The sequence below is a fragment of the Cavia porcellus genome, unplaced genomic scaffold (assembly GCF_034190915.1).
Source record: "Cavia porcellus strain 051 isolate PalLab524CR breed Dunkin Hartley unplaced genomic scaffold, mCavPor4.1 scaffold_6, whole genome shotgun sequence".
NCBI classification, from domain to species: Eukaryota; Metazoa; Chordata; class Mammalia; order Rodentia; family Caviidae; genus Cavia; species Cavia porcellus.
In genome coordinates, this window is record NW_026947489.1 from 80304634 (window position 1) to 80328433 (window position 23800).

The window sequence follows — 23800 nt, forward strand, 5'->3', positions numbered from 1 at the left end:
ATCCTCAATTGTCTGCTTTTGACTCTGAAGGCCGTAATAGTTTTGAATCTGGCCTGCATCTGTTTTGCTGTAGCTGGCATTGGCGTGAGGGTCCATCTCTCTGGGCACCTGGCATGGGTCGGCCTGCCTCCCCTGGGCTGGTGGGACTGGTTTTTCCAGCTGGAGGAAGGGTCGGTGAGGAGTTGGCAGAGAGAGAGGGTTTTATGTAAATGCCCAGGGAGTGCTCTGGGAACGGGGGAGGCCGGTTTTCCAGAGACACGCAGAGACTGGCAGCTCCCAATTAGCCAGTGGGTGATGTCAGTGCTGCTTTCTTGGGTGGCTGCGCCCACTCTGATCGGCCCTGGCAGGGGTGCCCTACCATTACCTTCGCCTGGGGTTGGGAGGGGTGCCAAGGGAGCTGTCATGGAGGACAGAGCCAGGCCCCTTCCTGTACCCTCTAACCTGGGCCAGAACCACGTGGCGTCACCATGAAAGACCATCTCAGACTCTACTGAAAAACGCTTTAATGTGGCTGACATCTGAACCCTTCCCAAACCCTGGGGAGGCTGGGCTGGAGTCCCAGAGGCTGGGCCCATGGCAGGCTTGCTTCCAGGGCCACTCTAACCCCAAGTTTCAATAAATATGTGCAAAAGAGTCTGGTTCCCAAGCTGGGAAGACAAGGAAGGACATGTGTGTTTTCTGAAGATGCACATGTACACTGTCATGCCTGCACACGAAGTCCCACAGGATGCTCTCGTTTGTACACATGCATGTACACACAAATGCAGACACACTCATTTTCCTCTGACACTCTGGAGAGGGTGCACATGCCTTCTCATGGACATGTATGAGATTGTACACACACGGACCTTCCTCCTGGCTCTTGGCCCTGGGCTTGGGGCTTGGAGTGTCTCCTCTTGGCTCAGAGGAGCAGGATGCAGGTGGGCTTGGCCAGGCTGCACCCCAGCCTAGGGGCTGGGTATGGTGGAATTGGTATGTCCAGGGAGGCAGTGGGTGAAGTTTGACTGGGCCCAGGACGGAAAGGTGTGCAGGTTGAATATGGGGATGCTCCAGCTGTTAATGGCCAGCATGATGACCAGCACCCCGATGATGTTGAGCAGGAATCCAGCCTGGGCCTGAGATGAGGAGGGTTAGTTTGACTAAGCAGGCATTGAACAGTGCCAGTGCCCATCCTGAAGGCATCTGGGAGGGCTGAGGAGCTCGCCCATGAGCTAACCTCTCCCCAGCAAGTCCTGCCTTTGGTCTAACCTGCAGTGCTAGGCAATGCCCTTACCCCTTGCTTTACTGCCAGTCCTAAGGGAAAAGGGGGCCTCATGAGCTTCTGGGGTCCAGGTATTGTTCTCTAAGTTCATCTCTCTGAGCACGGGTGCCTGACCCTGGACCTTCATGCCCTCCTCCTCTCTTGTGGCCAGCACTGTAAGGCTTGACAATCTTCCAATGGAGGGATCACATCCCAGTCCCCTTTCTGTACCCTCAGCCAGAGTCCTCCTCTGACCTCTGAGTATTTTAGAGGCTTTCAGCTACTTTGTGGTTTGCAGAGATGGAAGACAAGCAGGCAGGTAGGCAGGAGGGGAGAGGTGTCTGTGTTCCCTGCTACTCACCATATCGGTCACTTTGAAATCCCCGAAGGAGAAGACCAAGGCATTTGGCGGGGTGGCCACAGGCAGCATGAAGGCCAGGGAGGAGGCCAAGGTGCAAGGGAGCATGACGTAGAGCGGATGGATGCAGATGGACTGGGCCTGTGGGGCGGGGGGCAGTGGGACAGAGCTGATCGTGGCCCCCATGCTGGGGAGTGAGACATGGTCCCCAGTTTTTGCTTTTCTGGGTGACAACTCCATCCCCCAACATGCTCTCTGGTCATGAACCCACCATTTCTGCCAGAAAGCATTGCGTGACCTGGGAAGGGCCCCTTGACCTCTCCGGAAGGGATGAGTGTGCAGCCCTGCCCTGTGGGGCACGGTAAGGGGAGGGGCCCATAAAATGGATCTCAAAGGGGCTCTGAGGTATCATCAAAGGCTGTGGGGAACGCGCCTGGGGAGGAAGGGGCTGGGGACGCTCTGGGGAGCAATTTTACCTCGTCACCTCTGGAATGACCAGGACAGGGACTGGGGTGGGGAGGTGGGTGAGGCCACCACTGAGCCCCGTCGGGATACCCAGAGAGTGATGTCACAAGAGATGGGGTGAGTCAAGGGCTAGAGGTCCTTGAGGCCCAATAGCACGAGACTGGGAGAAGGGTGGACATTCAGGAGCCTCTCCAGGAGAGGGGGGAGGTGCAATGGCAGGTCCCTGTGGGGACCTCTGGAGGGAGAAGGCAGGAAGACTGCCTGGAGGAGGTGTGTCCACAGGGCCAGCTCACCATGGAGGCCAGGATGGGCAGGAAGAGGGTGGTGGTGGCCACGTTGCTAATGCCCTCGGTGAAGGCGGCAGTCAGGAGACAGACAATGATGGCAATGGCAGGAGGTGGCACGTGGTGCAGTGGAGACAGTTTGTCCCCCACCCAGTCCGACAGGCCGGATCTCTGTGGGCACAGGAGCAGGATGTGTGTGAGGCAGGGCTCCCTGGACTCCAAGCCCTCTGCTGCCCATATGTGTTAGTCTTCAGAGTCGAGGCAGCTCTGAAGGGAAGACTGGATTCAGATAGAATCATGGCCCTTCTGCTGCTCTTGGGGCAGCTGGAGAAGGGGGAAGGGTCTGGTGAGAAGCTAGGAGAAGGATCCAAGGGCCTTCTTGGGGGGGCCTGGGGCTTTGTGGAAGTAAGAACTTTGATCTCTAGCTGCATCTTTCTGACCCCTCTCAGAAGTTCTCTGGGCAACCATAGCCCTCTGTCTGTCTTCTCCCAACCCAATGGGTTGGAACTCCTGGCAGGGAGGCCGCATGAAGTGAAGACCCTTCAGATGGAAGAGGTCAGTGGTCTGGTGGGCAACAGGTAGCATTGAGGTCTTGCCCTGCTCACATCTGTAAAACATCTGTAAGCCTGGCTGCTAGGATTGCACCGGTGTGCAGGGAGCTAAGGCTTCCCCTCGTTCCTTGCTGCTGGCCCCAGGCATGGTGTCCGGCAGTGAGGGAATAAAGACCCTGCACCATCCCTGACCTGGACAGCTGGCTCCTCCTGCTGCACAGTGAGTGCGCTCAGCCAGAACTGGAGGCCCAGGGCTACAGGTTCAAGAATTTGTTTCTCTTTTGGATGGAGTCTCTAGAGAAAGATGGCCTGGTCCCAAGAACCTGGAGGGGGTGTGATCATGGCGCCCCCTAGTGGCTTTCAGCAGGACTGTGCCAACCAACGCCAGCTCCGTAGAGGTGTCATAGTGAACGCAGTGTCTGTCAGGTTTGGTTGAGGGGCTGTAGAGGGAGCTCACCCTCTAGAGAAACCTGCCTTCTCTTTGGCATCTAGAACCCCACTGGGCACAGGTCCTGAGGGCTCATATCTTTCTCCTTTTTGGCTGGGGCTGTCACCTACTTCCCTTCAGCTTCTGCAGAGGTTCTGCCCAGTGTGGTGGCCTCCTGTTAGTGAGGATCGTGCTTCCCCTGTGTGGGACAGAAACAGGGCCCCTCTAGCCTGCCATGAGCTCCCTTCCAACAGGCCTGGGAGGAGCCGGGAGTCTCTCACCTCACTACCTTTGGCCAGGGCAAAGCCACCCCCCAGCATCATCAGGATGTTCCAGGGCATCTTCTCGTTGGCTGTCTTCCAGTTGAGGAGGGCAGGAGGGGCCTTCAGCCTTCCTGGGTTTTCTACTCCCCAAGCAGAGAAGAACAGGTTACTAAAGAGTCACAGGCCTTCCCCACTCCCCTCTACTGAACCTCTCTGAGTGGGTCCCTAATCAGAGCTCTCTGAATGTCGCTCTAAACACCCCGACTTTGTTCCTGTATTCCTGTACCCTTAGACAAGTCACCCTAACCTCTCTTGGCTTTGTTAACTCCTGCCAAGAGTGGCCAAATGTCTGTCACATGCCTGAAGGCAAAGGCTACCTGGAAAACATTCCTGGGTCCAGGCCAGGTGCTTACCTGGGTCCTGGGTCAGGCCTGGGAACTCAGATGGCACAATGAATAGAATTACACCGATGAAGATCGCCACGGTTCCGTCAGATGCCATGCTGTGGGTAGGATAGGGAGGGCAGGCTTAGTGGCTCAGGGATACTCAGAGTGGAGGTTTGGTAGAGAAGAACTCTTCTCCTAGACAAGCCTGGTTCGATCCCCTCGCCTGCAGAATCACCCTCGGTTCTTCAGCAGAGGCTCTGATCCCTTCTTGCCTCCTGTGGGATTGAGCCCCAAGTGTGTTCCCTTCCCTCCCCCCAGAAACTCTCACCTTTCCCCCTCGCTGTTGGCAAAAGCCAGATTACCCCAGCCAGGGAAGAAGCCTGGCTCTCTGGTGAACCAGAGAACCACCAGGCTGACAAAGAGGACAGTGACAGCCTTTTCAGCAAAGCTCATGGGGCCCAGAAGCTTGTGTTGCGTGTAGATGACTTGAAAGGCTGCCTGCTTTTTCTCCTTGCCCTGATCTCCAAAGCCAAAGTTCTTCTTGAAGCTGTGGGCAGAGAGCAAGGGTAGCTCATGAGTGACCTGCCCCAGACAGGGAGCGAGATGTTCTGAGGACCCACATGTAATGCCTGGGAAGAACAAATAATGACTATAGTGTAGTACCACTCATACAATTACTGCTGGTCTGTGTACCCAGCAGACATCACTAATCAATCACAGACTTGATTAAAACAGCCTTAGCAGTATGTCCAGTGATTTTCAACTGAGAACTACAATCAGTGACTATGAGAAACCCAGGGTTGCAAGTAAAATACTAAAACCCACTTGCTACCCTTGGCCTCAACTCATTTTTATTTAACTTTTTCTCCCAGGCAGAGTCTTGCTACGTAGTTTACGCTGGGCTTGAACTTACTATGGTACTGGGAATTGAACTCAGGACCTGGTGCTTACCAGGCAGGTGCTGTGCCACTGAGCTATATCCCCAGCCTTGAACTCATTATGTAGCCCAGGTGATTCTCTTGCTTCTGCTGTCCATAATGCTGGGATTACAAGCATGCACATCATTCTCAGCTTTCCCTTGATGCCTCTTGAGCTACAAGCCCTGATACTCTTTTATGATGTGTCTGTTTCATCACCACAGAACCAGAGATGCTCCCAAACACATCAGGATTTTTCTTGTGGGTGAGTCTCTTTTCTTTTTTTCTTCCTTCTTTCCTTTCTTTCTAAACTTTTGTTTTCGTTTTTGTTTTGAGACGCATTTCACTAAATTGCCCAGTCTGGCCTTGAACATGGGATCCTCCTGTCTCAGCCTCCCATGCCCAGTGCCTCTGCTTTGCAGTTGTTTTTTGCTGCCTGGGATGCCTTTGCCCCATTCTCTACCTGGACGACTTGTGGTCCTACAAGAGTCAGATCAGACATTACCTCCTTTAGGAGCCTTCCTGAATCCCCACTACCCTGAGTGCTCCCCAGGATCTCCCAACCCGTATCATCCATCAGATGGGGAACTGCAGAGACTCTGTGCAATGCCTTTCAGTAATCTTACTGCCCAAATACAGCAGGCCAGACTTGCCGTAGGAGCAGAACAAATGCTCCTATAACTGACCACACTCAGTGCTATCCTCAAGCATTTATTCAGGGACTTTGGAGCATTAGGGGACAGGGTCGGACCCGGGTATCTGAAAACCTGGTTTTCAGTCTCAGCATTGACAAATCTGAGTTGTGACCACTCAAGACTCAGTGTGTTCATCTGCTAAATGGGGTAATATTTTCCTCCAGTAATTCCTTCAAAGGAGCACACAAGGAGCCTTGGGAAGCAGAAGCCTTCTCATTGGCATGGTCTCTTCCCTCATCTAAGCACAACAGGAAGCCCCAGGAGTATGGGCTAGGGCCTGAGCTTCTCGTATCCATCCCATTACTTACTTGAAACCCAAGAAGAGAATCTGTAGCCATATCCAACACAGCAGCAGCAAGATGACCATGGTGGGGAAGGCGAAGCCAAACCAGGAGGCAAAGTTCACGATGTTAGGGTTCTGGGGGAAGATCCTGAAGGGGACACGAGCTGCTGTGTGGCATTGCCCCAGTCCCTGCCCCACTTGCCTCCCAGTGGGAGTGCATCCCTCCACTGCTGAGCACTGCTCTCTGTCACTCACGAATTCATCTGGCCTTGCAGCACCAGGTTGGGCGTGGTGCCGGTCAGTGTGGCAGTGCCCCCGATGCTGGCCGAGTAGGCGACGCACAGGGTCAGGCCCTGGGTGAAGCGGATCTCCTCCTTGAGCCTCTTGGTACTTGGCTCTGAAGGAGCAGTTTCGACCTGTCCATTTTCTGGGAACAAGGGAAAGCTCAGGCGGGGGCAGGCACAACGACAGCTCCGGGGAGTTTGGCTGGGCCTCCATGGCCTCCATGGCACCTTGTTGGTGGACAGCCTAGAGCCAGGCTGGGAGGAGCACAGGGGCCAGCTCCGAGTCTGAGCGGTGCCTCAGGTTGGGAGCACCGTCAGATACTGTCTGGCCCAGCCGCTTTTGAAAGATGGGAAACCAAGGCCCAGAGAAGGGAAGAAAGAATGGGAAGAAAGGCAGAAAGAATGGAGACTGGACTCCTTGCTACCCACCCAAATTCCAGCTCTCTGCCTGTTGGAGTGACCAAGTCTCTTGGGCTGTGGAATTCCCAGAGCATGAGTCTTAGTATTTAAAAATTAAATAAATAAATAAGTAAATTCACTTGTCTATGGTCCTGTGGATCAAACCTAGGGCCTTGTCCATGCTAAGCAAGTGTTCTACCACTGAGCTACACTCCCAGCCCAGGAGTCTTGGTATTTTAAAGCAAGAAAAGTTGCGGGCAATCTGGAACAAGTTGATCCCTGAGGCTCTTGTCTGACTCTCCTTTCTCCAAGTTCCCAAGATCATCACCCGTGGGGATGGAGTCTCTCAGACCTTCCATAAGAACTGAGGGATCGGGCAGGATCTACCTCTTCTGTCTTACCAAGCTTGGTCACCTCCTTCTGGGGACAGGGTTCCTGGAGCTCAAAGGTGGGGTTGTCATTGTCTCCTCTGATGTCCTTTTGTGTATTGTGCAGCTGCTCCAGGACTGCACGCGCAATGGGCACCATCATGGCTGAGGTGGCCGTGTTGCTGATCCACATGGACAGGAAGGCCGTGACCACCATGAAGCCCAGCATCAGCCTAGTGATGGGCAGATGCACACAGTCATACCAGCTTCCCTTCAGGGACCCCGCTCCTTCCCTCCTGGTTGGTGAAAACTCACAGGGCGGGGCGCACTCCAATGAGGAGGAGTGCCCGGAGGGCGATGCGTTTGTGCAGGTTCCAGTGCTCCACAGAAGCGGCCACCATCAACCCCCCCATTGTCAAGACATTGGTGTCCCTGAGGTACTCAAGGCAGACCTGCCAGGGGAAACATGATGGAGATGCAGGAAGGTCTTGGGGTCTCCCACAGTGCCCTGGGGTGTATGAGGTGCAGCCCTGACCTCTCCCCACAGTAACACTCCCCTGGGCTCTCAGATGGAAATGGCCTTTGGATTATTAGCCTATTGATATTAACAGGGTCCCCTTTACTTGTCAAACTCACGCTTTCTTTCCTCGGGATAATTGGGGAAAAACCTAGCCTGATTCATTCATGTTTCAAGCCTTGGACTGGGAGATAGAGAGACAGAGCATTCCCTGCTCTTTTGAGAAAGAAGAGCCGGTGTGGTGGTGCACGCCGGTACATCCCAGCACTCTGGAGGCTGATGCAGGAGGAGTGCCACGAGTTGGAGGACAGCCTGAACTATACGGTGAGACTGTCTCAAAAAACAAAGAGCAAACGAACAAAAAGGAGAGCAGTGTATAAGAGTGAGCGATCCTTGGGCAGGGTCCTTAGCATTACTGGAACTTGTCAGGAATGAAATGCTTAAACCCCACCCCAGATCTACTGAATCAGAAGCGAAGGGATGGGACTGAACCAGAAGCGCAGTCTGCAGCCAGCCCTCTGTGTCTGTGCATATAGCCAAACTTGATGGAAAATATCTGAAGAAAAATCTTGTTTATACTAAGAATGCACACTTTCTCCCCACCATTTTCCCTAAACAGTACTATATAGCAACTAGTCACACTGGATTAGGCATTGCCAGCAATCTAGAAGCAATTTAAATATAATAAGGATAGGCATAGGCATAGGTCATATGCAGTACTGTGATACTTTATCCAAGGGACTCGAGCGTCCTGGGATTTTGGAATCAGCCAGTGAGCCAGAACTAATCCCTTGTGATATCCAGGAAAGATGCTATAAATGCTTCAGCTGGACTTTTCTTTTTTCTCTTCTGTTCTCTTCTCCTCTCTTCTTCTCTTTCTTCTTTTTTGCATGTGGTACTGGAGGCCTTTGCACTGAGTTCTATCTCTAGCCATTTTTTATTTTTAATTTTGGATCAAGGTCTGGCTAAGTTGCTAAATTCCCCCAGCTGGGCTTGAATTTGCAACCCTCCTGTCTCAGCTTCCAGTGTTGGGATTATAGGCGTGTACTACCATGTCTGGCTTCAGCTGATTGTTGGGGCTCTTCTCCTGCACTTCCCTGGTAAGGCTAACCAAACTTCTTTGGATGTGCCACATGCATTTCTAGACTTCTCTCCCCCTGCTCTTCTAACTGACTCCTTCCTCAGTGCTCTCTGAGCTGTTAGCAGAGGCAGGGACCCCTCTTCTATGAACCCTGCCTATGATGAAGCATTCTCTGTCACCAGGGCCCTAGGGAAGATTCCACCCCCAGCCCTGGAGTCTTTCCTTCCGTGCATGTGAGGACTCACCTCAGAGGCTTCCATGATGTCCATCAGAGGGAACATGAAGAGCGGAAAGAAGGCAGTGACAGCCAGGGGCAGAGCCTCAGTACACCAGAAGAGGGCCATGAGGATGAGGGTGTAGGCACAGTAGGCTTCCTATGGGCGAAGGGGAGTAGAAGGCTTATTAGAGGGACAGACCTGGGTCCCTCCTGCTCCACAGAGAAACCAGGCCATTTGTCACAGTGTGGGGAGGACCTGTGAAACCCATGGATTCCCAAGCCTGAGGTCACATTTTAAAATGCTGGCGGGGGTAGGGGTACATCCTATCTTTTGTTTTATCTTTAGGGGCCCAGACATTATAATCCAGCCACACCAGTGGCTCTGAGGCCTCATCCAGCCCAAGGAGGCTGCAGGGCGCCCAGGTGAGGATCCTGAGATGAGAGTGGCCAAATGAAAGAGTGGGCCCACTGGACACCCTGGCCTTCCCTAGCTTTTACCACTGTGTGCAAGAATGTGTTTATTTGTGTGACTATTTAGTATTTGTTTCCTCTACTAGGAGATAAGTTCAGTGAGGACAGAGTCAGTTTTGTGACATCTAGATCCTTAGAGCCCAGGACCCAGGAGGTTCAGAGCACATCTTGTCTGAATGAATACATCACAGGCAGGTCTTGGGAGTGCTGGCCCAGGGATTCCTTTCTAGCAATGCTGGCCTGGCTGCTGCATGACACCAAGGCTCCATTCACATCTCCTGGCTATGTGAAAGGTTCCCCCATCCCTGTGTTACACAAGGAAGAGGGGGAGCAACCCGAGGGATCACCTTGGGTACCAGAAAGCACGCTTTTCCTCACAAGGTCTTTGAGTCCAGAGGAGCCTGACCTCAGGCCCTCATGAGGGAAGGAGGGATGCCAGACAGTCAGGCGCCAGATGTCGGGGGCCTATCCTCCTCAGCTCCTCTCTGAGGACTGAGGAATCATTAGCCAGAGACCTCTGGGAGAGGGGGCACCTGCCCACTCTGTTTGCCTAAAGAAAGGCCAGCAGGCAGGGATTAGTTGCACTGGGTGGTGGCCCCTTCTTCTCTGGCCTGTCTCAGTTGTACTGCCCTCTCCTCTCCACCTAGTACACCCTAGCCTCTTAGCACCTCACAGTCTCAGTGCCCTGGAGCTTGAAAAGAGTCTCCTGGGGTGGGCAGAGGTGGTGGCCTTGGGGAAGAGGAAGCTGCTGTTTAATGAGCAACTCTTAGGAGCAACTCTTGCTTGGGGTTGAATTCTTAACAGCCATTAAGGTGGGTGTGATGGTCTTACTTTATGGATAAGCTCAGAGGGTAAGTGACTTGCTCAAGGTCGCAAGACTAGGGAGGGGCAGAGTTGGGATGGAAACTCAGGTAGGTTTCTGTGTTGCGCAACTCCAAGGTGCTTCCCGAGATTGCTATGGACGGTAAGGTGCCCCTGGAGCTGTGCAGGGTGAACCCCATACAACGGCACAGAGCTTGCTGTTGGACCAAGACTCGCTGACAGCAAGCTCTCTTTCTGCTACCCCCCGCCACTCACCCTGGACTTGAACTCATCAGCTCCGGGATGGGGCCTCCTTGACCCTCGATCAGCAATCCACCCCTCTCCTCCCCCAGTAGGATTCTGCTGATGCCGGCGTTCCTTCACCCACTTCCTTGCCTGTAGCAACTTGATGACCAGTTATTTGACCTCCCCTTGAGCTAAGGGCAGGTCACTCCCCTAGGCCCTAGAGTCCCCTATTCCCTCACCCAGAACTCTCTGGTCAGACGCAAAAGGGGGGCGGCGCGGGGGAACAGTCACTGTGCTGATTCACGAAGAAACTTCTGGCTGGGCTTGAAGTTTACCCATAATTCCAGCACTTGGGAGACTGAGGCCAGAGGATCACCACAAACAGGTGTAACTTTTGGGCTGGCATCCTATGAAGGAGGGATTACAGGCATGTGCCGTGCATCTGGCTCAATATTTGATTGAGGTTATCAAATATTGGATACCTGCCCAGATCAGTGGTTATTGTTATGTTGGAATACATCTCAATATACTGTTTATACTTATTAATATTTCACAGTTATGGTAGTCATTATACAAATGCTAGATCTTTCATTTTTCTTTTCTTTTTTTCCTTTAGTGCTGGGAATAGAACTCAGGGCCCTGCACCTACAAGACAGATTCCCCACTGAGCTACATTTCTAACCCAGTACTAACCCCTTCTAACGCACTGATAAGGACACATATATACCCGAATTGCAGTATATTTTTCTGCATTTCAATAACCATGTCAGAATAACTGATTTCCACTGTAATTCTATCCATTTTATTTTGTGCATTTCAAAGCAGTATTCTGAGAAGGACAGAAACCAAGATATCAAGAGGCCTAGCATTGCCTCGTTGGCGTTCATCGAGGCCGCATGGCCGTCAGTGTTCAGAGGTGCAACCTGGGTTAGGTGCCAGCCCCATGGGCACCCGTGAAGGGGACAGCACTGAGGATCCTTTCTCCTCAGCCCCTTAATATGTCTGAATACAGGCTGAGTAACCGTGCTCTGGAAGTAGGATTCAGGGGCCAGGACTGTGTTTCCAGGCCACCTTTGTTTTCTCTCTTACATCTCAGCTCAGTAGAACTCAGTCTGGCCAAGGCCAGCTGGTCACCGATGGCATAGGAACTAACTAGCTTGCACACGGGCCACTGGCAGCTCCCCAGAACTGCCACAATGCATAATCCCAAGGGCACCATTTATATTTAGTTATATAAGGTAGAGCCTGGACATCTATTTGCAGCGGATCTATTCAGGTTCTTATTTTTTTGTTTCTAACACAGGGTCTCATTATGTAGTTCAGGCTAACCTTGAGCTCACTATGTAGTCCAGGCTGGCCTCAAACTCACAGGGGTCTCCCTCCCTCAGCCTCCCAAAATGCTGGGATTCCAGGTGTGCCCTACAATACACCCCAGCTGGAGTGGCCCTATCCGGAGCTCGGAAAATAGCAGGGAAGCTTTCTTTCTCCCAGCAACTAGTTCTCTTCCCTGTACCCATCCCTGCCTCCTCCTCTGCCAGGCTGGGCAGTAGTTCTTTTCAGCTCTATTCCTTGGTTGTAGCATTGCGGAGTTGACTCTTCTTTCAGTATCTGTTTTACTGTTGTTTTTGGTGCTGGGGAATCAAAGGATTGTTCATGCTAAACAAGTGCTCCACCACTGACTGTATCCCAGTCCTGTGTACTTCAGGCCTTACACTCTGCACCTGGCTGTCTCTGCTGCAGCCACTCTGGTCCTCTTCCAGTTCCTGCAATATTCTGTCCTCCCACTGGCCAAGGGACCTTTGAGAATAATGTCCTCTCTCTGGATTTCCTTCCCTTCCCATCTTGATTAGCTGATAGCTATTCATTCTGGATATCTCAGCTAAACTCTTCCTTTTCTGGGCAGCCTCCCTGGCCTCCTGGCTGGGGCAGAATCTGCATTTCGTACACTGAGCTCTTGGCTCCGATTCTGCACAGCACTCCCTGCATTTCACAATGAAGATTTTGTGTGATGAATGACATAATGAGATTATTCACTCTGGGGAACAGACTCATCCCAGCCTGGCACCTTTACTGAAACCGTAAACCTCTCCCTAAGCCTAATCCTGCCCCTACCCCTGCCCTTAACCCTAACCCTACTCCTACCCTACCCTACCCCTAAACCTACCCCTACTGCTACCCCTAACCCTGAGTGAATGTGTGAATGATACAGGCCCTAGGGTGACAGGCCTGAGTAAGGCCCAGCTCTGCATCCAGGGCTCTGAGTGTCTGTGGGGCAGCAGGGCCGGGCAGGGTGGGCTGCCCTACAGAGTTAGCATGAGCAAAGGAGATAAAGCCTCAGAGAAGTTTCTGACCCCACCAGCTTGCTTCTTTTGCAGTGGAAAATTGCACGTCTTGATACCTAGGCCCAACTTTATTGTTTTCCTTGGGAAAGTTCATTAACTTTTCTTTGATTTTTTTCCCCCTAGGAACATTGAGAATTTCCTGCTGTACTCACATGTATCTCTTTAAGCAGTTTGTTTATCTCCAAGTGGGAATAAGAGAAAGACTAGCGTGGCTGGGCTTGTATAAGGAGGAAAGAGCTATCTGATGTGAGGATGTGCAAATATGCTATAAAGCACTGCACCCAGCAGGGCTGGTGCTGGGAGAGAACTGTGCTCCTGGCATGTTTGGAACTGGGGCAGAGGTGTGAGGCAGAAACGGAATAGAGATGTCAGGGAACGCAGGGCAGACTCTGGCTCCTGAGTGAGAGGCAGGTATGGGGGAGGATGAGGCTGTCAGACTGGATCCTGGGTGCTGCCAGTCTCAGAGCCGCACAGTCCTCCTGGTGACTGAAGGTTGACACCGAGTGGGGACGAACTGGCACCTCATGCCCCGCTGCCCCTGGAAGGAGGATGCTGGAGGCAATGAGCACTCTCGGGGCTCAGAAACAAGGGTGGGACACTAAGTGGCAGCTTGGCACGTACTAGTGCAAAAGAGAGAGTGGAAAAGTAGAAGCCCAGAGGGGAAAGGCCCCTTCCCTGAGCCTCCTGCCGTCTAGACTGAGCGAGGCTTCCAGAGAGGGAATGCTGACAGGGCGCTGAAGGCTGAGTAGCTCAACTGCTGAGCAGAATGGATTGGGTGAGAAGAGAACTCACAGAGGAGACAGTGAGGCACGAAACACCAAGACACGTTCAAGACTTGCAAAGTGCTGGGGGTTTAGCTCAGGGGTAAGTGCCTGCTTGGCAAACACGAGGTCATTGAGTTCAATCCCTGGCACACACATGCAAAAAAAAAAAAGCAAAAAGGGCTTGGAAAGCATCTTGTCCTCCCTGAGAGGGCTCTGGACTTTATCCACAGGTAGGAGTGAGAGTAGGAGGACTCTGAAGGGTTTTAAACTGTGAAGGTGTTTTGTTAAAATATTACATCGGGTGCCAGGTGTAGAGGTATATACCTGTAATCCCAGAACTCTGGGAGGCTGAGGCGGGAGAATTGCAACTTCTAACCCAGCTTGGGAAATTTAGAAATTTAGCAGGACCTTGTCTAAAAGTTGCTTTAATGGGGTCAAGGATGTATGTATGAAGTGTGAAGCCCTGGGTGTGATCCTCAGCACTGGGAGGAAGAGAGAGAGAGAGAAAGAGAGAGAGAGAGAGAGAGAGAGAGAGAGAGAGAGAATCTGCTTAGCATTCAAAAATCCATGCGTTCAATCCCAGCATTTATAAAAAAGAAAGAAAGAAAGAAAAGAAAAGAAAAGGAAAAAAAAAGAAAAGAAAAAAATCCAGACATTATACTTATGCTTTCATGTGTGATTGAAAAAAATACTCCTAAGAGGGTTTGTCTCACAGGAAAATCTCTGATTTAGGAATTCATACCCCATGTTGGACTCCAGGCCCCTCTTAGTAGGCTAATGAAGCCTTAAAATCTCTTAGAATTCCCTACTATATATAAAAAAAAACCTCTTAGAATAAGGTATTAAAATGCAGTGCACAAAACACATAAGACTACAAAGGAAATCAACCATCTTGAAATCCAATTATTAAAATATGAAAAAAACACTGGGGGAGATGACAGCCTTCCCAGGAATAACAGGCAGACGTCCAGTGCCTCATACTTTTGAGGACTGCATGCAAAGGAACAACAGCCAGTTCATTATGAGAATGCGGCCCACAGTCTCTGCAGAAACCAGCCCAGAAGCCAAACCACAACCCTTGTAGCCACCGGCCCTAAAAAGTCTGAATGTGTTCAGGTTACCAGCTTCCCTCATTTTTGCCCTATTCTCATTTCTCATTTTTAACTCAGGACCAATTGGAAAAAGCCAAATCTTCTCCCCCCACCAATCAGACAGTGTGCCCAGATTCTAGGCACGCTGCTACAGCCTCCTACACCAGCAGCCTGCAATCAGAACATCACCGAAACTTCCACTGAGTCCCTGTGAGTCCTCAATCCACTGCCTGCCTTGGAGGCTGTGCCAAGTGCAAGTGATGGTGGCTGACTTTTCTGATCTCTCGTCCTCACTTGGGGAAACACCACTTATTTCTGCTCCTTGACATGAACAATTTTGTCACATTATCTTCTGTTCCAAGGTACTCAGAGGACATGACAGATTTCTTTCTATTTTTTGGAGATGAAGGTCTTACCATGTTGCATAGGCTGACCACGAACTCTGGGGAACCTCCGGCCCCTGAAGAAGGAGGGAAATAGGTGTGTCTGGCTAGACAATTGATTTAAGTGTTAGAGAAAACAAGGAGGTGGGAGGAAGAGTCCTGTCCTCACTGTTGGGCAGGAGCCAGGTCTGCAGGGCCCACTAAAGGGTGAATACAAGCCAAGCCAGAGTGACATGAACAGAGCATTCCCATGCTCAGTGAACTTGATCTTGACAACAGCCCCAGGCCTAGCTGCTGAGTTATAATCCAGCATGGTTTTTAAGATTCTGCTTTACTTTCCATCCCTGGCCTTCACCTTAAAGGTGTTGATAAGCAGAGACATGATTGAGTAATCTGAAAACAAAGTTCTAACTCGGAACCCTCTATCTCTAGTTCACACATTGCCCTGGCCTCCAAGGCCGGCTTCTCTTTCTAATCCAAAGGCCAGGAAATATAATCACAGACAGCCTAGGGACTGCTTGGGGCTGTCCTTGGAGAATGGCCCTCACCACTCTCAGGGTGTCTAGGCACACCTTCCTGTGTCATAGGCTGGGACATGGCAGGGGGAGCCCCTTTGAGCAGAGCTATGGAGAAGTGAGGCATTGTCCCGTCTACAAGGACAGGCTGGGTTTTTGAGGAGTCCAGGAAGTCAGACAAGAGGCCAAGTGCAGAGAAAGCCCTTGCTTATGGAGCCCTAGATGCACATTCTGGGAATATGGGTTGTTTTACCTTATCTTCACAGGACAGCCCTAGAGCTGGGAGGGTTTGGAGAAGCTCAGAAAGGTCACATGGTATGCATGCTCCAGCATAGGTTTGAACCCATATCTATGTGGCTCCAAAATCCACTCATCACTCTCTGGACTCTGCTTTCCCAACCAAGAGCCAGAGAGTCTCAAAAGATAGAGGGTCCAAATTCCTTCCTGTCGGCAGTGAATCATCAGAATCCCCCTTTGGACTTCAGGAACAGCTTGCACTAAGGGTGTATGGCACAGGCATTAAAGGGCACACATACCATTTGTGCCTTTCAGGAGTGCAGGTGACTCAGAGGAAGAAATTCTGTCACCTTCTGTTCTTACTGTATACACAATACTGATTTTTGCGCAGCTCTGTCCTGACCAACACATGCTGCTGGGAGACTTTATATAGGTGGTCCCTATAGGTCCTGGGAGGCATTTGCATTTTTTACTCTAACTTATTAGCTCTCTTATTTATCCTTCTTTGCTTACAGCATGAACTTCTTGCTCATTCCCCTGGCCTCGTGAGCCTGACGTTAACAGACTTCTCTGATCTTGACTTAAAAAATTTTGCCCACACTGACCTTGTTTATCCCTTTCCCTTGCCAAGCTCCCCAGTGTCTCCGGCCCTTTGACTTGTTTCTTGTTCTGCCTGGACAGCTCTTCACCCAGGTCTGTGTTTAACCAGCTCTCACTGCTGCTCAGGTCTCAAGGTGAGCATCTGCCCCTCAGGAGGACTTCCCTGAGCCCTGCATTGAGAACAGCCCCTCTCCAATCCTTTGCCACAACCTGCTGTGTTATTTCTGTGGCTTGTGCAGCTTATATGGGTTTTGTGTATCTTTTGCCCCTCGCACCCCCAAGATTGCCAACTTCCCTGCATCATCTCACTGGTACCCCTAAGCAGTAGCTATTACATGGTACCAAACCTTGGTTCATCCGTACATGAAAGAACCAATGAATGAATGAATGGATGGATGAAGGGATGAGTTTCTGGCTATGGATGGTGCTTTGGCTGCGTGGCTGGGGAACCAGGAGATGTCTGGCCTTTTACCTCCTCCATTATCTGAGACCATTAGAAGGGACCAGCACTTCAAGGATACACTCTTCCTGTTTCTAGCTTTTCACATTTTCTCCTGCACTTCCTTCCTGCCCTCTGCTGATACTTTTGCCTGCTGAAATCTCATGTAGCCTTCAGGGCCCTGCTCAAAGACATCTGCTTTAGATTTTCACTTGGATCCTTTGGAAGGACTGGCTCCCTCTTGTGAATCCTGCAGCTTTCTGGCTACCTCTCTGTGTGGTATAAACACCTGTCTTCTCTAGACTCACAAGCTTGATGATAAGACACCTGTTAGGAACTCCTAGCCCAAAAGAAAAGCTCTACAACATCTGAGATGGAAGATTAGAAGGCTTAGCTGGATGGGCATGAAGATGGAAGCCAAGAAGGAGTCATAACTGGGACATCTGACTTCTGGGCACAAAGCTTTGCACAAAGATCTTAAAACCAGGTTCTAGTCTCAACTTTGTCTTCTAGATGGGACATTGCCTGACCACTCTGGCCCTCACTTTACATGTCCATGAAATGAAGAAAGCTGTGATAATCTCACAGAGACACAGAGGCTCTTGTGAGAAGTAAGTGAGCTAATAATGATTTGAAGCGCTCAGCTCGATTTAAAGCACACAAAATATACTCCGTACCTATCAATTATTATTACAGATGCAAGGCGGAGCCTAGTGTCTGGCTCCTTCTTTCTAGGTTGGGCCATGGGCCTAAGCTTAGAGTCTCAATACAGACGGCACAGACTCAACAGGAATTCAAGAAAGGATCTTCTTTGCCCACAAGGATCTCCCTTCCTCCATTTATTCACTCAGCGAGTATATTTTGGTACATTTGCTATATGCCAGGGCCTAGGAGTCTGCATAGAGTAAGACGGGGTCCCTGGCCTTCTGGGCTTATGTTCTAAGGCAGGAGAAAGGAAACAAATATATAACTCTGATTGTGAATGTTTTATAATAAAATAACAAGGGTATTAATGAGAGTGACTGAGGTTTCCGGAGAGGCTTTTATGAGTTGGATTTAAGTGGAAACCTGAGAAACAAGAAAGAGGCATTGGGGAGAATGGCGCAGGTGGGGGCTGAGCAATCGGAGAGCAGCGAGGAGGCTGCAGAGCCGGCAAAGCAAAGGAAAGGAGAGGCGGACGGAGCCTGGGGACCGGCACAGGTGGAGCCGCAGAGACCCAGGACCTGCGGAGAAGCTTGGATTTAATTCAAATCTCAGTGGGAAGCTGGTGTGGGGTTATATACAGAGAAGTGATAAGTAGTATGTAAGACTTTGAGATGATCACTCTGACTGCTGGGTAACAAAGGTTTGGGGAGGAAAAGGACAGGCGAGAAAAGACAAGGTATAGACCAATTCCACTTAGAGTGTGGATAGTTCAGGTTAAATTTTCTCAATTTAGGATTTTTTTTTTTTTTAAACTTTAGGATGGTGTGAAAACAACATGTATTGGATAGAAAGCATACTGCCACCTTCAAAATGTGATCTTCCCTAGGCCAATGAGATCCTCTCCAGTGATCCTGAGCAGTGACAGCTGCAAGCAGCAGCTCCCTGAGCCTTGAGACCACCAGGGCAACACATGTGTGTCACAGCGCTCTGCATACAGTGCCTGTGCTGCTGAGCTTGAGGTGTGGCAGTTTGGGTGCATTAAATGTATTTCCTACTTACAAAATTTCAACTTAGGATGAGTTTATGGGGATGTAATTCTATCCTAAGTCAGGCACATCTGCAGTGTTCTGGGGACAGTGAGTGCCCAGGACCTGCGGGTACACATGGAGCTGAGGGACAGCAAGCACTCCAGAACGACTTGTGAGTTTTGGGCTATCACCCACAAGGGCTGAAGCATTTCTTGGCAAGACTGCAGGAAGAGCCCGCTGGAGAAGAATGTGCAATCAGGTTTTGATTTGGACATGGAGAAAAGGAGGCTGTTTATCATGCAAATATGCTCATGGGGAAAGTTCTCCTGGTTAGCTGGCTGACTCAACAGTAGATACTAGAGCTGGGCTCACAGATTGGGATTTCACAGGCATAGAGATGCTTTTATGGTATGAGACACCATCAGATCAAGGGGTTGGGAGATAGGCAAAAGGAACCCTAGATAACCTCAACTTCCGATGGAGGAGGGACCAGGAAAGATTGGGAGGAAAAATCAGGGGAAGGTGTCACCAAATCCAAGAGAAGCCAGTGAGGCAAAGAGTGTGCTATGGCAAATGCTGCCAAGGGCCTGAGGAAGGTGAGAATGGACCTCAGCATTGGCACCATGAACGGGGGCGAGGACTTGGCTCCCAGAGGCAGGCGCTGGCCAAGGAAAATGCATGTGCACTGCAGATGGTGTCTTTGAGGCTGGCAGTCATGAGAGATCAGAGAATGAAAGTGTAAGAGTGAAAGGAGGGTTTGGTGTGTCATGTTTGCTGCTTAAGATAAGAGGAACGACAGCGTGTCTGTTTGTAGATGAAAGAGATGAGGAGTCAGAGGAGAAAATGATGGTGCAGACAGAGCTGATAATTGCCCAAGCAGGGTCCTAAGCAGGGGCAGGTATCCAGAGCCCCGCAGAGAGGTTGGCCTCTTGGGACAGTTCTTGGAGTTAGGACCTTGCAGGTGGCATCTGGGAGACAGAGGTGGGCAGTAGGGCCAAATACAACAGACGGAAGATTAGGACTTCTCAAATATCACATCCGTATCAAGAAGCATGGCTTTTCTCACTGTACAAGGTCTTCCTGAGTGACCTTGGGCAAGTTGCTAGAATCTTTCTGGGCTGTGCTTCTTCTGGGGGGAAAGTTATTACACTTGACCCACCCTGTCTGGCAAACCAGTACAGAGTCTTCACTGGCTTTGGCCTGAGATGAAAGGTCATCCAGGATGGGAAAGGTCATCCAGGCCTTGTCACTCCTTATGTGTCAGGGGCCTAAATGCTGTGTTACTATGACCCTCGTCCCTTACCCTTTGGGGGCACCATGAACAAAAAGTTTGCCTTTATTAATCCTACCTGTGACAGAAGACAGAGAAAGGCTCAAGGGGCAGTTCTAGGGGCGGAAGCGGGAGAGAGTCACCATTCTGTTTCAGCTCTCAAGGGGCCACAGGTTGGGCAGGAGACAACACAACTGTGGAGCCAGGCCACACACTACTCTCTGCTACTTCGAACTGTGTGATTTGTCACAGGCAGATGCTCTTAAGCTTCAGTGCCAGGGGATGGGGATGCAGCTCAGGGGTAGAGTGCTTGCTTAGCATGCATGTTCCATTCCTAGGCCCAAGGGCTTGTGGGAGATGACCTCCAAGGCCCTCCTCTTGGATGCCCCCCCCAAGTCATAGGTTAATTTAGATTCATAATTTTCTATCCTTTTTCTCACAGAGGAGTCCAAAAGGATATAATAATCGAACTCTGTGAAACAGGATCTGACCTGGGACTTTGAATAAAGGCCTTTCTGTCACTTTCTGAAAATATCTGTACAATGGGACAGTGGGATCTGCCTTGTGGGATGGGGAACAGGATTTTTGGGTACATAGTATGGGTTATGCAGTGGAGGCTCAAATGAATGCGAGATAAAGTTCTGACTTTTGCTGGGTGCAGGGCAGGAGGCCAGGACAGTGCCTAGGCTGTGCACATTACAGGGGTCTCTTTTCAGGTTCCATCATCCTCCTTAGGAGCAGGAACCAGCCCTCGAGATTGAAAGTGAACTTTTCCTTCCCTTTATATTGGTGAAGGCACAAACTGCCTGAGGCTAGTTTCTCCCTAATCTCCTTTCATCTGTCTATAAACCTGGCCACCAATCTTCCTCTCTCTGACCTCAAGTGAGCCCAGTCCAGGGCTGGGTAGACACATGATAAGCAGATCAACTCCATCTGCCCCCTCCTGCCTCTGCTTTACAGAACTGGCTTCCCATTTGCCAAGCAGTGGATCTTCAATATACTTGAGTGATTTGCATGGGGTTTCTACTTCTGGGTGCCAAGCAAAAGCCTCTTTCACTTTTTAAGCCCTCAGCCCTTGGGAGGACAGGAGGTTATAGCCTCCCCTTTGGCATACAGGAAGAGATAAGGTTATGCTGGGATCTAAGGATGCCGCACTCTGGCCCAGACAGTTAGTCTCCTACCCCCCCTCGAGTTATCTGTGCCTCGATCCCCAAGTTCTTACCTTGGTGGGAACGAGGATGGGCAGAGGCAGTAGCAAAATGGGCAGAAGTAATGCAAGCAGGTAGGAGCGATAGGCCCACAGGCCCTGCCAGCAGGAGGCCATTGTGTGAACCAACTGAGGCGCCTGGAGCCAGAGAACTGAAGGACCAGAGACAGGCCAACCGGCAAGGTGGCCCGGGGCAGGCTTATATAAAGCCAGCAAGTGTTAACCATTGACCCACCCTGGCAATCAGAGTGTTTTTGGAGTCAGGAGGTGGGAGTAAGGAGGAGGGGCCTGAAGGAGGAGGAAAGATCAGGAAGACTGCAAAGAATGGGAGGGGAAAAGACCAAGGAAGAAAAGCTTCAGGTTCCTTCAAGAAGTTAAGCCCAGAGTTAACTCTTTCTGTACACAGAGATTACTAAGGGCTGTTGCTAAGAAGGAAGGTCCTCAGGGAACCCCCAGGTGGCCTCCATAGGGCAAAAGCCCAGGTCCTCCACGCAGCCCAGCCCACTGCATGTTCTCAGCTCCGCAGTTGACACAGGACTCTGGGAAGGGTGCCCCTGCCTAGGCTATAGAAGTATTTTGCCCTCTAGAGTGAAGGTAGCATGGCTTGGAACAGGCCCGCCCCTTCCCTCCAGGTGTTAAGAAACTGTCAGTTATCTGTCCTGACAAAGTCATACTCACTATATGATACTCATGTACTAATTTGACCTCTCAGAATAGCCACTTCCTCATTCTGCAGCAATCTCTCTCTTTTTTTAATTTTATGGAAAAAAAGGAAAGCAAAATTTTATAATAGAACAGTAGAATAACAACAGTTAATATAAGCAATCTCTTCTTGTGAGGCTCAGATTAGACAATTTATGAATGTTGACAGTTGCTGTGTAAATATTTAGATTCTTTCAGTTCTTCCTGGTCCCCATGCTGCACCTCATTTCCCATTTCTATAGAATAAAGGTATCAACCAAGATTATCTCAGCTGGGCATGGTGGCACAAGTCTGTAATTCCAGAATGCTGGGAGTCTGAGGCAGTGGGATTGAAAGTTTGAGCCCCACCCGGCAACTCATTGGTTTAATGAGATCTTATGTCAAACTTAAAAAAAATTTTTTTTAAAGATCTAGGGACAGGATGAGGTTTAGCTCAGCAGCACAAGCACCTGCTTGGCAGGTGCAAGGTCCTGAGTTTGATCCCCACTAAAAAAAAAAACAAAAAAACCCCCCAAAGTCCAGGGATGCAACTCAGTGCAAAGGCCCTGGGTTCTATCCCCAGGAACATATGCACACATTGTCTATTTTGGAGACATACTCAGTCTCTCTCTTATCCATCCTTCAGACAAACATTTGGCACTAATTATGCCCTTGATCCTGTGCTCCCACTAAGGATACAGAGAATAAAATTCTACTGTCCATATCGCAGTTAACATTCATTTGGCACTTAGTATGAGCTGTTTATATATTCTCTCACTGACCATACAAGTACACCATGGATAGGTGTTCCTATTCCATTTTATAGATAAGGAAACTGAAGCCTACAGATGAAGCCAGTCAAAATGCAAACACCCATTGTAAGTAGTGCCCGAGGGGAAGGGGCGCTCTGAGGGAGAAGATGAACACTGGAGAAATGCAGCAAGGATGCCTGGAGGAGGGGACATCCGGGCCAGGACTTGAGAGTCATGTGTGATGGAGGCTGTGCTCAGCAGGAAGAGTGAACCAAGGCCTGGAAGGGCGGCTGGTGCACATGTGGTGTGTGTGTTACAGAGGTGGGTGGTGGTCTGGAAGACGCTTGCATCATCTCTCTGGACAAAGCTTCTATCTCTTGGTTCCCTCACCCTCTCCTGCCCTGATCTGCCCACAGAAGGGGTTTGATTCATGTTTCTGATAGTCATCAGAGTGTGGTGATCTGTGTGTGCCAAGATAAGATGCAGGGAGACTGTTTCAGACAGTCTGGCAAAGACATAGAAGCATGTGGAGTTCAGAGAACAGACGGTTCCCTGTGGTCAGTATGTGCAGTTATGGTTGGGAGGAAGGATTGGGAGCCCATAACCACATTTCCAGGTGTACAATAGTGTGGTTGTTAGGCCACCAGGTCCTCCTTGGGTCCAGGAGGGTCTGTGTGAGACAGACCTCCAACCCCCTGCAGGGTGGTCATAGTAGTGTGGATGGATCCAGAACCAAGGACGGCAGGGTGGGGAGCTAGGTAACAGACAGACCTGCCCCAGTCCCAATTCACTCCCACACGGTCAGCCTGCCACCTGCTCAGGGAAACATGAGCAAGAGCCAGGAAGCACTGGAATGGACAAAGGGTTTCAGACATGGAGGACAATACCTGATTCTATTTTCCCCAGGAGGAGGCCTCTCCCATGGCCTGAGGCTCTGGAGGAGCCACCAGAGCCACCAGGCTGGGCTTTATCTGCCAGAAACAACATTCACCATGTGTGAAATTTGCATCCCGGTTCATGTAACTCTCCAGGTCAACCTGTGATGTAGGTTCAGAGCAGTGGGGTGTTTGTGCAGCATCACCTAATATTTGAGCAAGCAACAAAACCTGGGCTCATTTCCCAGACTGTCCATGCCCTTAGTGCAGCCCTCCACGCTCTGGAGTGAGACAAAGTTCAGTGTTTCCAAATTAGCTGGCCGCTGCTTTCTTGGCACCCCTGGCCTCCTCCTGTGGCCCTCCTCAAAGCCATAGGCTTTTGAGACCTTTGCCGATTCTCTTTGAGGCTTCATGCTGGGGGACTGCGTCACCAGCAGCACCAAGTCCCCCTCCATGATGAATTCATCTTGAAGTCAGTGTCCCAAGGCCAGCAGAAAGCCTCCAGCTGTCACACTCAGTGCAAGAACTTACCCCTTACCCAACAATCACAAGGCCCCATTGTGCCAGGCTCTGTTCAGTTCCTGGTTTGCCCTACCCTTTCTTCCTCAATTACTAATAACAGGGATCCCGATGGACTGTGAACAGTCCACAGGACACAGGAAAGGAGCTGTCCTGCAGTCCTTGCTGGAAACTTGCCTATAACAAGTTTCCGTGCTAT

At 50.6% G+C, this 23800-nt stretch overlaps 1 protein-coding gene across 1 annotated transcript; it reads right to left on the minus strand.

Moving 5' to 3' along the window:
* Window positions 1–486: 486 nt before the first annotated feature.
* Window positions 487–20961, minus strand: Slc13a2 (solute carrier family 13 member 2). The gene is made up of 12 exons (XM_003469734.4): window positions 20790–20961; window positions 8764–8892; window positions 7236–7372; window positions 6954–7153; window positions 6125–6296; window positions 5895–6017; window positions 4303–4521; window positions 4002–4090; window positions 3607–3728; window positions 2357–2518; window positions 1602–1739; window positions 487–1115 (listed from the first exon to the last, which is right to left on the minus strand). Exons 1-12 carry the CDS (start codon window positions 20889–20891, stop codon window positions 948–950), a joined length of 1761 nt encoding a protein of 586 aa, XP_003469782.1. The 5' UTR covers window positions 20892–20961; the 3' UTR covers window positions 487–947.
* Between the last annotated feature and the right edge of the window lie 2839 nt (window positions 20962–23800).